The sequence below is a fragment of the Electrophorus electricus genome, chromosome 8 (genome assembly GCF_013358815.1).
Source record: "Electrophorus electricus isolate fEleEle1 chromosome 8, fEleEle1.pri, whole genome shotgun sequence".
NCBI lineage: Eukaryota > Metazoa > Chordata > Actinopteri > Gymnotiformes > Gymnotidae > Electrophorus > Electrophorus electricus.
Window position 1 is genome coordinate 27,196,492 of NC_049542.1, and position 15,702 is coordinate 27,212,193.

Genomic DNA, 15,702 nt, shown 5'->3' on the forward strand with positions numbered 1-15,702 from the left:
AAAATCTCTAAATGAGCTTAATACTTCAACAGAGTGATTTGTATTTGTGTCTCACTAGGACGAGAGATCACACTTCTTTGTTAGCATTACACATGTTCTCAGATTTGCTATCAAGATGAAAGAGGCCTTTGCTCTGTCTCAGTGGTAGCACAGTGCTGTCTGCCCCAGTTTTCGTAGACAGTGCTTGAAGGCATGTAGCAGCTGCTGACTTCAGACCTAGTGGAACACTTGTTCAGAAGGTGCTGAGTCAGAGTGGCTGCCAGAAGTTATACATAACTTTGGACTTTCCAAAGAAAAAAAAAGAATAAAGAATAAAGACATTTTTTCTCCATGTTCTGCTTACAGCGTTGCATGAGACCACTCCCTCCTTGCTCTTTTTGCTCCTATTGGTGGAACTTCCTGTCTCATCACTGTCTCAGTCCAGTCTCAGCACACTATACAAAGACAGTTTGATGAAACTGTCTGCTCAGATGCATTGGCTGAGAAACCTAGTGGTAAGTTTTGCATGGGTTTAATAGGCCAGAGGGCATTGCTTACATCACAGGGTCTTTCCTCTGAATTTGCTATAAATGTTCTGCATAAATGAACAATCTAGGCCCCAAATTATGTGAACATCACACACCTGGTTGATTTTTCAGAGCCACCATGACCCTGAATCACTGTATGACCACAATTTCACTTCCCTGCCTGCCTTAAAGTTCAGGCCACAGGATCTGGCAGCAGTTCAGGTAAAATATATCATGTATAATAACTCTGTTCTGAACCTCTCCTCCACCAAATGCACAGAAAAACACACACACACACACACACACACACACACACACACACACACACACACACACACACACACATACATTTGTATTTGTAACCTTTGCACTGTAAATGCTAAAATAAAACATGTGATGCAATGCCTGTTTCATGGGAACCATCAGACATTTTGCATTTTATCTTCTTTGTTTATTTGCCTTGGCAATATTTTAGCCATGATCCACAAACAGTCTGTCATTTTTCACACTGCATTTAAAAAATATATATCTCATTTTCATCTTTGAAGGCCAACAGCACCCTATCACAACTCTCTTCAGGACTCCATTCTTTCAAGCTGCATTTTGATTGGCTCGCATACTGGCAGAACCAATCGGGTTTGTTGTCATCCGAAACCAAGCAAATCACTGACATAATTCAATCTATCAGAATTCTGATTCAGAATCAGGTAAGAACTGCGGTCCCCAACCCTGCCAAACAGAACTTTACAAGATACAGTTATATGAAAGAAAGGATAGTGTTGTTATATTATAGAAAGGACTACAGATCCATCAGTGTACATACTGGTTATACTAAATAACTATTGCTCTATGTGATGTACTTTGTAATGTAAACTTCATTAGTAAAGTTGGAGTCTTCTGACATTAGAAGTAAAAGAATGAAAGTTAGGAACAAAAAAGGATTTTGTAAAAAGGAAATCGTAATATAATTCCATTTAGGTGGGGTTTCCTGAAGATATTGGTCTTCCTGGTTCCAAAGGAAAATTCCCATAACCACTGCAGTTTAGTCAAGACCATGTTTGAAATGAGTTTGAGGCACCCAACCATATGTGAATGGTATTGAGAACTGCATGCACAAGTTTTTCTTAAAGTGCCTCTGTGTTTTAGGTACCATATCTGTGTTCTTAAAGTGTCTCTGTGTTTTAGGTACCAGATATGTGTTTGTAAAGTGTCTGCATTTTAGGTACTGGATCTGTGTTCTTAAAGTGTGTGTTTTGGGTTCCGGATCTGTCTTCTTAAAGTGTGTGTTTTGGGTTCCAGATCTGTCTTCTTAAAGTGTCTCTGTGTTTTAGGTAGCAGAGCTGCCACCTCAGAACACCACTCTCTCTCTACCTTCTCCCACTTCCACCTGGGATGTGTTCAAGACATCTGAACTGCTTCACAGCAGGCTGCAGCGCTTTTGTGATTGGTATCTCAGGGCTCTGCGTGTCCTAATCCGACGCATGAAAAGGCACAGGCGTTAGCCACCAGAGCCAGTGGCATAGGTGTTAGCTGCCACAATCAAAGGATGCCATCTCTACCTGCCCTTCCACCAGGAAAAGGTGGACCTGGAAATATTTTTGCCAAAGGATTTATCTTGACTTTACTGACCCCCACCCAGTTTCATTTGCCCAAAGGAGAGATACTTTTGCATTCAGACAAATTTTGCATGTGAACAAAGACTCCTATTTATGATGGTATTATTTTTCTATTGTAATTTATATATTTAATATTTAAAAGTATTTATTGAATGAATTTGTGTTTACAAAAATGAAATGTTTTTATACACATGATGAATTTGAGTTTGAGTTTTTGTTTTTTTTTTGAAAACCTTAGGATGTTGATGCAGGCTATGTTTAAAAAAATCTGTGACTTCTATATCAGCCACTGAGGATGAAGGTTGAGGAATCCTTTTGACCAGTTATAGTCGGGGTTAAAGGTGTACTCTGTGATTTGTAAACTTGGTTAAAGATACTCTGTGGTTTGTAAACTTGGCACTAATATTAGTGCCAAGATAAAAAAAAAAAAAAAGAATGGTTAAATGCCACCAAACTCAAGACACCCTAAAGTTTTGGTAACGCATTAAGTTTCAGGAACCAGGTGTACATATCTAAAGAAAATATCTTGTTTGCATGATCAATGTTTGTATACAGCAGAATAAAAACACATTAGTATAATGGATTTTGATGAAAGTTCCTGTTAAAATATAAAACATAAGGCAACTTTGAGAAGACATATGATTGCATGTGACTTTAATGCTAGCACTTGGATTGCAATTCCAAAGGTTATGTGTTCAGGAGCAAAAGCTTCAAATGTCAGTTGATTGATGATAGGCTGTAGCTGCTGTATTACTGAACCATGTGGACAAGATGAAAGTGTATCTCTCTGTTACCTGTCTGCCGGGTTCTTATGTGTACTGTTCTTCCTGAATTTAATGTGGTCTTAATGAATTCATACTGAATTGATTTTTATTTTGCAAGATTATCATTATGTTTTTGTCAGCTGTCTGTGTTTGTATATTTGGACATTAATGCAGCTTACATTTGACTTGTATTTATTAAATAGTTTCAGGTTCTTAGTTACAGCACAGAACAGTAAAACACATGCTGAGGTCCTCATGAGGCATGGACCATCAAGATGAACTGCTATGGAATTAAAAGTGACAGATAATAATCATGTGACTGGATTTCTGAAGCACTGTGCTCTATACATCAAGATGCACTAGGGCACTGAGTAGAAGCCAATTCTGGCTCTGCACTCATCAATCACCTCATTAGAAACACCTTAAAGGTGACTGTTGCCATCTTCAAACTACTCATCATTAGTAGATGAAATGAATAATAAGGTGCAGGAGTGTGCCAACAAGGAGGCGTGGCCATAAACAAGGGACATTCACAGTGAAAACAGGTACGGCACATGGTGGGCCATAGCACGTGATAAGGAGGAAGGGGGGGGCCTATACTGGCAAACTATAAGTATTGTTAATATTATTCTTTATAATGAGTTCATACCAGTGTTTTTGCCTTATGGTTTGCCATGTGTGATTTTAAAAATCCATCCACCTGAATCTGATTTGAAAGGAGATGTTTATTAATCGCCCAGCAAACAAAAACTAAAACTGAAACTAAACATGTGATGGTGTGCCAGGCACCCAGTCCAAGGGATATGCCCACTGTTTATTTACATAGTGCTTTTTACACCTGATGTTACCACAAAGCAGCTTTACACATGCCCAAGCCGCCAGTGAGCAAGCCAAGGGCAAGTAAAAACTCCCTAGAGCATGAACAAGAAACTTTGAGAGGAACCAAGACTCAAAGGGGGGCCCATCCTCCTATGGCTGACAACAGTCACCACAATAGTAACAATATAGACAACAAATAACAGAATAAATAGTGAAAGAGAAAAATAAATAAATAAATAAATAATAAGATAAAAATAAGCAATTCATGTCTAGTCCGGACATCCAGTAACATCCAAGTACCTCCTGTCGTTTCACAAACAGGCTACCTTAATAGATGATTTAAGCACACAAGCAAACCTTCACCTTTAGCTAAGTCAGCATTTCTTAAACTGTGTGTCACGCATCCGCTTGGGGGTGTAGTGTAATTGCACAGAGGCATGCATGCCCAGAGGAGAATGTATTGATGTCGGATTACTAAACAAAACTACTACTAGTACTACACACACACACACACACACACACACACACACACACACACACACTGCACCTTTCCTGTTCCCAGTCTTGATTATTGATTGCCTTCACGTGTGTAAACTGGAGCTGTTTACTGCCACTTGAGTTGAACTGCCAGCACTTTTCTTTCATTTTTTGGCCAGCTCATCGCTGGGCTCTTTTGTTGCTTTATTATGGAGAACAAAGATGCATTTGCATTTTACTCCCTGCCTGCAGCCATCACAGCACCGAAAAATACTAAAAGACATTTGGAGAAAGTAATGATGATTTCTTCAAATGTAATCTTTGGAAAAGGATACCTGTACTCAAAATAAAAAGTGATGTTATATTTATTACAGATAAAGTCTCATTTCTTGCAACCCTTACACGCAAAACAGTGGGTGATCATTATCACTACCATGATTTCAATAGACATTTGATCAGGTGAAAAATGGGGAAAGAATTGCCACATTGTTGTCACATTTCAATATGCATGTGAATATATATATAATCATATAATCTTCTGAAATTTTAATGTAGATGGGAATATAATCTTCTAAAACAGGTGTACTTGTATTTGTTATAAAGTATTTTTTTGCCTAGATTGATGACAGTGGTATTACATTTACAGCATTTAGCTGACACTTTTATCCAAAACAACTTACAATTATGACTGAGTACAACTTGAGTAATTGAAGTTTAAGGGTCTTGCTCAGGGGCTACCTGAGCTATCACCGCCCACTGATTTATGACACAACACAAACTAAAATTAACACAAATGATTTAATTTAGTAGCTAATTATCAAGTGGTTTATGGGCTGAATTAAGTGTTTTATATATTGAAACATGTGTTTACTTCCAAAGTGTTAAATACTGGAGCCTTTCTGTCTTCAGGCACGCAACGCAAGGTCTCTGCCTATCAGCCATGACAGGGCGGCTTGACCGTGAGCTGGTCTCCCTGGGTCATCCGCTCCCTCTTCTGGTCTCCTTTACCCCTCCCTTGCACTTTCTCTCTCTCTCTGTCTCTCTCTAAAGTGGCTCATGGCGGGCTTGTTCATGCAGAGAACATTTAATCTTTACTAACCTTGTCTCTTTCCTTTCTACATGCCTCACTTTCCCCCGCCATCTTGTAGACTAGATAGTAGATATAGGACACATATATACTCTGTGCTTTCCTCAATAAAGTGGAACTCTCTTGATTCACTACCTTGGTGTCAGTGTCTCTTGACTTCCCTGGATTGATCCAGCTAGAGAAGACAGAGGGCAGAGGGTAACTTGGAGGAGATTGAACCTGAAGGACTGGTTACTTTGAACCAGTTTCTAACACAAAGTAGTAACTTTAGCTGCCTCATCAAAAGATTTCAGTTCATAATTAGGGCTACAACATCCAAAAACAGTAGATGGCACCACTGTCTTTAACTACAACAAGCCTAATATAACCTGTTTATCTACATTATTGAGTAAATGAATCATCCAATTGGTTACATTATGCTTCGGTGGAACTGTTAAAGCATCTGCCTCAGTTATACCATCAGTACTTAACCTCCATCCTCATATGGTCTTTACATTCTCCAAAAATAGCCTTGTTTAACTTATTCAGAGAAGTGCTTTGTAGCTTCAGCTAAGAACTTACTTAGTAAGTTATTTTTGGTTTCTGTGAAATGTTTGTAGGTAAGTGAACAGGACATAAGATTCCATCTATAACCACGCTGATCCTTCTAAAGATACCTTGGCAGCAGTGTTCCCCAAACACCAGCAGTAGATGCTAAATGTGGTATAAGTAAGCACGTTGGGACAAACGGAGCGTGGTGTCCCACTGCTGCCAAACTGTAATGGATACGCCCCTTGGCAATTTGATGGGGTTTAGAAAAGCTGTTGGCTTAGAGGAAGGCAGGGAACTTGGATGGTCTTGGCATGTTGGAGATAGCGGAGCTGACAGAGCCTGTACTAAGAACAGAGTGTCAGGACTGAGCTATTAAGCTTCTTCACGCAGCACAGACTTCCACAGCTGCTGGATTTGTCAAGCTCATGCACATGGAAACACAAATGTAAAGGAGACTGATAGATGGATCAGAGCATGTACAATGTGACGCTTATGAGAAAAAGAGGGAGTGAGAAGATTGCTGTTTTTATTAAAGCCAGCAAAAAAGAACAAAATTTTGCGTGAAAGGAGAGTTAAGAGGAAGTGAAATGGTCTCATCAGAGGCAAGAGGGTAAGGTGTAGATATGGGAAAAAATCAAAAGGTTATGAATGAGCACATATGAGATTGAACTCTCAGAGTCAGATTAAGACATCTGTGACTTCTGCCAACACAAACAGAACAAACCACCAATACAACAAGACTGGGAGGGAGGAGATCTGAGCCTGTATGTGGGCATGAGAGAGAGAGAGAGAGAGAGAGAGAGAGAGAGAGAGAGAGAGAGAGAGAGAGAGCATGTAATAATTTAAATAAAAATACAAAAACTATTTTTAAATGAAAATAAAAGTATACTCTAAATTGGATGTGTGTAGGATGTGTATAGATACACAATGCAATGAACAGGTGCATTCTGGGTCTACAGATTGCAGGTTTGCAGCTGAAGGCTTGATGCAGTAAGCTAAGGGAGTGTAATTATATTTTGACGCTACCTTCTGATTTATGTCGTCTGTTCTGCTAATTCCAGTAAAAAACATTTTTTGTCATATTAGAAACCAACAACCTTCATGAGTTGTTTGTTTCATTTCCAATCAACTGACAAGAAGCAGTAACATAACATAGTGGATTGAAAATATCTGTTGTTTATGTTAACAAAAATGACATGTCATACTAGTAAGTGTTACGTTGGCTACTTGGTTGATGGTTTAACTACTTACAAGGTACTTGACTTAAAATGTAGCATGGTTTACTCCTCACTAAAGGAAAACATAATACTAGATAAACAACTTCAAAACTATAACAAAAATACAATACATTTAAGAAATGAACACAATAAAGAAATATGTACCAATTGTGAGAAGGAGCTTTGTCACTGGAGTGCTGAATATGACCCATGACTGGTTGGGTTGTGTGCACAGTGGAACTTCACCTAGGGTGCCAAGTAACGTCAGCAGCACCTCTGCCCTACAGTGATGTGTCCTGTGTCTGGATGAGTTTATATCCATACATGTTTCTTTATATTTTAAGTTTTTTTGTTCTATTTCTGTATTTACATAAATATATATATATTTCTGAATATATGTGTATAATTACTATAAAAGTAACAAAGTAACAAAACATAATGATAAGTGTAATATTCCTGTGTCCGTACATGTGTATTTGTTTTTAAGCACAGCAATATTTAGCTGCAGTAGTTAATTCACAGTAAGATAGTAATATGAACGTGTGTGCATGTGTGTGTGTGTGTGTGTGTGTGCGCGTGTGCATGCTTGTGTGCACATGTACGTGTGTGTGCTTGTGTGCACGTATACATGTGTGCACTCTTGCACGTGGCAGTACGTTTATGAGAGAGTGCAGAGAGAGGCAGCGTATGGCAGTATAAAAGCTGAGGCAGAATGTAGAAGAAGGATGCAGAGCAGGGAAAACACACGCGGAGAGCCACAGATCAAGTGTCTGTGTGTGAATAAAGCGACAGGGGAGACAGCAACACTGAGACAACCTTCCGATTTACAGCCAGCTAAACTTCAAGTGTTGACCTCAGGATTTCCCTGGAATCAAGCACCTGCAGTGGGACTTGTAGGGATCAAAATCATTGAACATCTCCAGAACTTTTACCTACTGCCAATATGACTGTAAGTCATCAAATTCACAGCATGGATGCAAATCTCACCTCTTATTTGCTAAAAATAAAGTTTACATTTCACAATTTACTAAATTGGAATGATTGTAAAATGTTTTAATCTATTTATACAACAAAATGTTTATTATAATAGTTTTTATATTATAGATAATGAGATAATTTTGGCATAATATTTAATACCTCAGTATATATGACTTATTTGGAATAATAATAATTTTTTAAAAATATGTTAAACAAGTAGAAGCACAATATTATATACCATTTATAGATTATGCTAACAAAATGCACCGAATTATTTCGACCTATGAGCTAAATGTATAACACAGTTACTAATCCAGAATAATCTAGTTATGAGTGATACATCGTAATATATCTGGGAATATTATTTATGTCAAAAAAAGCACAAACCCACTTTCTTTTACAAGTACAGTGTAAATGTCATGTAATCTAAAGACATTAATCAGACCAACGGGGGACGGTGTGTGATCTGCCACCTGTTAACCTTCCTTGAGTCTTCAGTCACACAGAAGATTACATTTTACTTAATCCAACAGGTGTAGCACAGCCCTCTTATATAATCTAGTAGGTATATCAGACCCCTCTTACATAATCCAACAAGTGTAGCAGAGCCCTTTTACATAATCCAGTAGGTGTAGCAGAGGCCTTTTACATAATCCAGCAAGTGTAGCAGAGCCCTCTTAGTCCCTTAGTCCAGTCCCTCTAACTCATCCCCATCAGATTAATTCGCTGCTCGATTGAAACATATAATTTCCAAAAGCACCACCACCATATGAATATAATAAAGTAAGAAACACTAATTAATAAATACTCTTACTAATATTTTAAAAAATAGACAGATAAACAGCAGTAACCCAGGTTACAAAGCAATGTTTTTTGTTATGTTAGTTCTTTGGCAGACAGACATTTTTTTATTACATATTTTGATCTGTTCACAGATTATATATTTGTATGTTATTATTATATATATTATTATATATTGGTTCATCAGACAGAACACTTAATCCTTATGCAGTGAAATGAGGGTGTAGTGCATATCTCCCTGCACTTGGGTCCCAAATATAGACTGCCAGGGGACATTTGAAAGGTGGCGATTGAATGGATTGGATGCCTGATCCTTAGAATGGAGTTCCAAAAGGCTTTCACAACTATTAGTCAACCCTTCTTGTAAACACCAGGATATATCAGCATGGGCTGTATGGATAGAACCTCGCTTTTCTGGGTTACTGATGCTACCAGACAGGCTGGAAGTCATCAGAGTGATCACCGGCATGCTTGTTTTTGGCTGTCCCTGATCACACTTGATAAACCGACAATTCAACTGATCCTCTCATCCTGGTAAGACCTTATTATAACACATGGCCTGGATCTGGTCCTTTGGAATGGGTTGAATCAAAACTGTGAAAAGCCCAGGATGTGGCCCAGGCACTGGAGTCAACGCCTTACATTTGCCATAAATTCAACACAGAAATGACACGAGCCTGTGTCTAGAACAAGTGGGTTTGCTAACTCTATCAAATTGCAGTGGAGCTCACAAATGTTATCTCTTCTCCTGACTACATAACAATTCTCCCAGGCTGCCATCAGACTTTTAAATGAACTGTGTCACCTAACCGCTCAGTCGTTGACTTCACTTGATCCGTCGGACCACTATCGGGTCATCAAACTTCTGGGTGAAGGCTCATATGGCAAGGTCATACTGGCAGTGCACAAAAAGAGAGGTCAGTAAATGTGGCCTTTTTTTGCATGAAGTTGTTCTTGCTTTCATCTCTCCAGTTCTTACACACCCAATGTCCGCTGATCAAACTGCAATTGTGTTTGCACCATTCATTTCCTCTCCATTTCCTCTCCTGACATCCCTGTTGTTTTTCAAACCTTAGGCACTCTGATGGCCTTAAAATTCTTCCCTCGTGACTCCACCTCTCTGCTGTCCTTTCTGAGGGAGTACAATCTGTCCCTGGCCTTCTGTACCCACCCATCTCTCACGTCTGCTCTGGGCATCGTCTTTTCCACCCCAAATCACTATGTCTTCGCCCAACAGCCTGGCCTTTATGGAGACCTGTATGATGTCATTATTCCTGAGGTAGTTAAATGATTCACCATCATTGCCCTCCATGAGTTTAATTTTAGGTTTTATTATCATTCCTTCATATTACTTAGTATACATTGGTAGGAAATGTTGTTTCTTTGCCGCCAAGAATAACACAGAAGCACAAACAGGACTACAAAACTGTCAATGCACAACATAACAGTGCAAAAAGAGTGCCGAAGAAGCAGAAAATACCATAAAAACAATTAAATACAATGCTTTAAAAACCTTTAAAGTAGAAAGGACAGTGAGACAGTGAAAGGACAGTGAGAATACCATGGGTCAGATCACACTGGGCACACTGACAATTAAGGGTATTGTATGGCTGCGTGTGTGTCATCTAGACTATCAGATGGAGGCAGGTGCCATAGGACATCTGTAAACTGTGAAAAACCATACAGCATTTGTCAAAAAAAAACAAAAAAAAAAACAGGTGGGAGGAACATCCCCAATAGCAGCCACACAACTGGAGTAAGTATATGTAGCAGCACACTAGTCAATGTGTGACTAGTGAGTAGACAAACCTAGTGATCCTCACAGCTTTTGGGACAGTCTAGGACAATATAATTGCTACGACTGGATGACTAACACTGCACATGCACCTAGATTACACACATGGTACAGAAAAAGACAAAAAGGTACAAATAAAATTTATTGATCTAGTATGGTTGTATCATCTCCAAACATCTTTGAGATCAAAATAGCAGACAAATATGTAGTTACAGGTGGTGGAGATAACACTCCCCTGAAGTCCTAGCTCAACGTGGCTCTGACAGAAAAGGTCAACTCTACAAATTTCTTACATCTTGTCAGGACCCATGCTATAGGATAAAGAGTAAAAACACTCACTACACTACAGACCCTCACTCTGGATATATGATGGACTAAATGCAGACCAGACATATTTAGACAAAGCAGATGTTAGTCACAAATACTATCAAAGAAAATAAATAAACAAAACCATAAATAAAACTCTAAACTAAACCATTAAGCACTAAAGTATTTAATTAACTAAACTATTAACCTAAATACATAGGGTGGAATCTGTCTACCCAAGGTGTCTAGATAGGATAACTCTATGAGAACTCCTGCATGGTGACATGTACGGGCATACCTAGTCTGACCTACCCTATTCCTGATCCACAAGGGAAATGGTTTAATCATTTCATGATCAATAATAGTCTCAGGGACAGAAAGCAAGAGAGAATGAGAGAAAGAAAGAAAGAAAGAGAAAAAGGGAGAAAGAGTGCCACATAACAGCACCTAGTGCTGTAGTGCCTAGCCAAAAGGAGAGAAAGAGCTCACCCAGGAGGTGAGTGTCCAGCCAAAAGGAGACAGAGCTCACCCAGGAGGTGAGTGTCCAACCAAAATGAGAGAGAGACAGAGCTCATACAGGAGGCGAGTGTCCAGCCAAAAGGATACAGAGCTCACCCAGGAGTGTCCAGCTAAAAGGAGAGGTCTCCCCAGAATCCATGACCAGCTCTTTAAAGTCAAGTTTCAAGTTTCAAGTTTGGTTTATTTGTCACATACATAGTCATACTCAGTATAACTCGCAGTGAAATGGTTGAGAGTGCTCTGTCCAAACTGAGGAAAAGAAAACAGGGGTGCATAGAGAAATATAGATATTCTATATATGTGAAATATATATATATATATGCAAAGAGAAATATATATATTCTATGTATGTACAAAATATATTAACAATGTCTGTACAATATATGTATATTATGATTACATACACAATGTACAATGTATATTGTTGTGTATATATGTACACAATGTACAGAATGTACAGATCCATTTTGTAGAATAACAAAGTTACATGGTGGAATAGAATATCTATATATATACAGTTATGTTATATGGTGGTGGTGGTCCCCACAGTTTATCAGTTTCCCTGATTCAGGGCCCGAATGGCCTGTGGGAAGAAGCTCCTCTTCAGTCTCTCTGTCTTGGTCTTCAGGGAGCGAAAGCGCCTCCCTGACCTCAACAGAGAGAAGAGTCTATTGTTGGGATGGGTGGGGTCCTTCACAATCCTCCTGGCCTTGGTCTGGCACCACTTGTGGTAGATGGTCGGCAGGTCAGGAAGTTCCATATGAGTGATGCACTCTGCTGAACGCACTACCCTTTGGAGTGCTTGTCTGTCCTGCTTGGTGCTATTTCCAAACCAGACTGTGATGTTCCCCATGAGGATGCTCTCAATAGTGCAGGTGTAGAGGTTCCGCAGTACCTTGGAGGGCAGTCTGAAGTCTCTTAGGCGTCTGAGATGGTAAAGACGCTGACGAGCCTTCTTTGCCAGGGAGTTGGTATGGCGGGACCAGGACAGGTCCTGCGAGATGTGAACACCAAGGTACCTGAAACTATCTACTCTCTCCACCGTGGTTCCACTGGTCCTCACAGGTTGGTAGTGCCGCTCCTGCTTCTTGCTGCAATCCACGATTAGCTCCTTTGTCTTACTGACGTTTAGGAGGAGATTATTTTCCTGGCACCAGTTTTCCAGGTGTTTAATCTCCTCCAGGTAGGCCCTCTCGTCATTGTCCGAGATCAGACCCATGACAACGGTGTCGTCAGCAAACTTGACAATGATGGTGGAGCTGGAAGTGGCTGTGCAGTCGTGGGTGTACAGTGAGTAGAGCAGGGGGCTTAGGACACAACCCTGAGGAGCTCCAGTGCTGAGGGTGAGGGTGGATGAGGCGCAGTTGCCCACCCATACTGATTGTGGTCTGTCTGTTATGAAGTTGGAGATCTAGTCACACAGGGATGTATGCAGTCCTGGATCCCCCCAACTTAGTAGTGAGTAGGGAGGGGATGATAGTGTTAAATGCTGAACTGTAGTCGACAAACAGCATTTTAACATAATTTCCCCTCCCTTCGTCCAGGTGAGTCAGTGTAGTGTGGAGCAGATGTGCAATTGCATCGTCAGTGGAGCGGTTGTGGCAGTATGCAAACTGCAGTGGGTCCATGGAGGCTGGCAGTGAAGATATGATGAAGTCTCTGACTAGCTTTTCAAAGCACTTCATCAAGACTGATGTGAGGGCAACAGGGTGGTAATCATTGAGGTCGGAGGGTCGAGGTTTCTTTGGGACGGGGACGATGGTGGATCGCTTGAAACTGAACGGGACGATACCGAGCGTCAGGGAGAGATTGAAGATGTCGATGAATACCGGGGCTAGCTGATCTGCGCAGGCTTTGAGGACCCTCCCGCAGATACCGTCTGGTCCCATCGCCTTCCTGGTATTCACCCTTTTAAACACTCTCCTCATGTCACTCTCCGTGATGATGAGAGGGCGCTGTTCTCTGGTGGGCCCTGCGCATGCGCCATTGGCTGCGCCGATAGTACCATTAGCACTAGCGCTGCTAGATGTAGCCTTGAAGTGAGCGAAGAATGTATTCAGCTCGTTCGCCAGAGACTCATCCGCACTCAGTCAGCCCTCTGTTGCTTCCTCCTGCAGGAGATCAGTGTCTTCAGGCTCTGCACCTGTGGTCCTAAGAACCAAAGGGAGCCTACATGCTACTGCCTGCAACATGTCCTCATGACATATCACACAGAGTGTAATGTTTCTATCAAGTGAGTGCGGTGCAGAGGGAGAGTCAATTCATTGGAATAAATGACACCATGTATATGTATTATCATCAACATTCAAAGAAACAGAAGTATCTGACATTACTAATTTCAGGTTAGCAAATGGCAGGGTAAAGGTAACCATACACCTTTACTATAACTTTGAGCATAATACAAATAAAATTGGCTCAGTGTAAATGTTTTAACATTAACATATTAGCATAATATTCCTCAACCCTGGACAGAGGTCTGGAGTCTTTAGTTTTGTCTCAAATGGCTTGAAAATAGTGGTTAGCTGCTGGACAAAAGCAAACAAAACAAAATTTCAAAAATAACAGTCATGTGGGTGAAGGCCTTAAGGCTGGTCTGAGCACATTTTCAGATTCTAGCCATGCGTCTAGGTCTGGGCATTTTTAAAGGTATCCCAGTTGGTTGAATTAAGGCAACCCAAAGGGGAATAAAAGCCTTCAGAATTAAATAAGGAACCATCTGCTTTTTAGGAATAATCCTCTGGCACATGAACACGGGTGCTTTTCTTATTTGGTGTAAAAATGGTCGTGTTAAGTTCTTTCTCATGGGGCACATGAACCCTGGTTATGCTGCAAGCCCTCTGCTACATCAACTTCTCAAGGTCACATCAACACGTCTCAAAATGACATTTAAGAACATTTAGAAATGGCTTGCAGCTCACATTTTTTATTTGTTATTAATAGATCATTCAGTCCAATACAGAAGACATGGTAGCATTAGTTAGCACATCCATCTCATTATAGAGTGATTAAACATTTAAAGAAGCAAATTCCAGAAGTAAAGAATACAGAAAATTCCAGAAAACCTGTTGAAATTTGGAGTAATAAGCTGACGGAAAACACATATGAAAGTGCAGAATTGCCAATTTCTTTAAGCGAAATGCAACAAAGGCTGAATACCTACTTCTATTGAAGCCTGTGAGTGTTTTCTCTTTTTAGATGGGTTTGGCAGAGACTTGCGTTCAGAGGGTGGCCTCTCAGATCAGCGGGGCTCTTTCTCATCTCCACTCTCTTGGTTTTGTTCACCGGGACGTCAAGCCAGAGAACATCTTCCTGTGTGACCGAGACTGCCGCTGGGTCAAGCTTGGCGACTTTGGCATGGTGAAGGCAGTGGGTACAAGGGTGCCATGTGTTTGGTATAGCTCCCCATACTGTACACCTGAGGCCGAGATAGCAAGGAAGAAGGAGGAGACTGAATCAGGGTCCTCCTCTGCAGACAACAATGGGAACAAGAGACAAAAGAAGGCCCAGAAGGAACAAAGTAAGTGTGTGTTGGTCTCAGTAGAGGCCAGTACAGATAGCTGGGCATTAGGGATTCTCATTTATGCAATGCTAATGGGAAGACTACCCTGGGCTGAGAGCATTCTGGACAATGTGGCATATAAGGAGTACTTAGGTTGGCGCGAGCAGGAAAGGACACTAACCGAGATGAAGGGCTTGTACGGAATCAAGGACGGCTGCCAAGTAGCCCAACAGTTCAGAGCATTCACACCTCTCGCCTGTTCATTATTTCAAGCATTTCTGCACCCCGAGCCCAAGTTTCGCGCTACGCCAGAGAAGGTGCCAGGATTCCTCGGAGAAGCATGGCTGCTGAGTGCAGATATTAGTGGATGAAAAAGCTGAAAGACAAATAAAAACAAAAATAAAAAATTAATGACCAACCATCTATTCAAATAAATCCATATCTGTTATTAGCAGCTATGCTTGCAAGTGTGGAACACAGACTGTTAAATTTTGAATAAAAATGTTTGTTTAATCTTCATGTTCATCTTTACATTCGCCTTAAGGACATATATGTAATATTTCATTTATTACATGTTATGCCAAGTTATTACATTTTAGTGTCAGAGACTGAAGTGAGCTTGTGTGCTTATTAGTTTTCAGAGAAACTGGGTGTTGTATCACATTTGTGACTGGTGTCATCAAATTTGGCAGATTATATTATTGTATTAAGTTTTATTATGGAATTATTGTATACTAGAGTAATTTAATATGTTATCTTAGATTTAAAGTTAAAATGTAATCAAATG

The 15,702-nt window shown here is 40.3% G+C and overlaps 1 protein-coding gene across 1 annotated transcript; it reads left to right on the plus strand.

The window, feature by feature from the left end:
• The first annotated feature begins 7,721 nt into the window (after nt 1–7,721).
• On the plus strand, nt 7,722–15,447 carry si:ch211-171h4.3 (serine/threonine-protein kinase SBK1). The gene is made up of 4 exons (XM_027008310.2): nt 7,722–7,966; nt 9,569–9,713; nt 9,873–10,075; nt 14,612–15,447. Exons 1-4 carry the CDS (start codon nt 7,961–7,963, stop codon nt 15,284–15,286), a joined length of 1,029 nt encoding a protein of 342 aa, XP_026864111.2. The 5' UTR covers nt 7,722–7,960; the 3' UTR covers nt 15,287–15,447.
• The last annotated feature ends 255 nt before the right edge of the window (nt 15,448–15,702 follow it).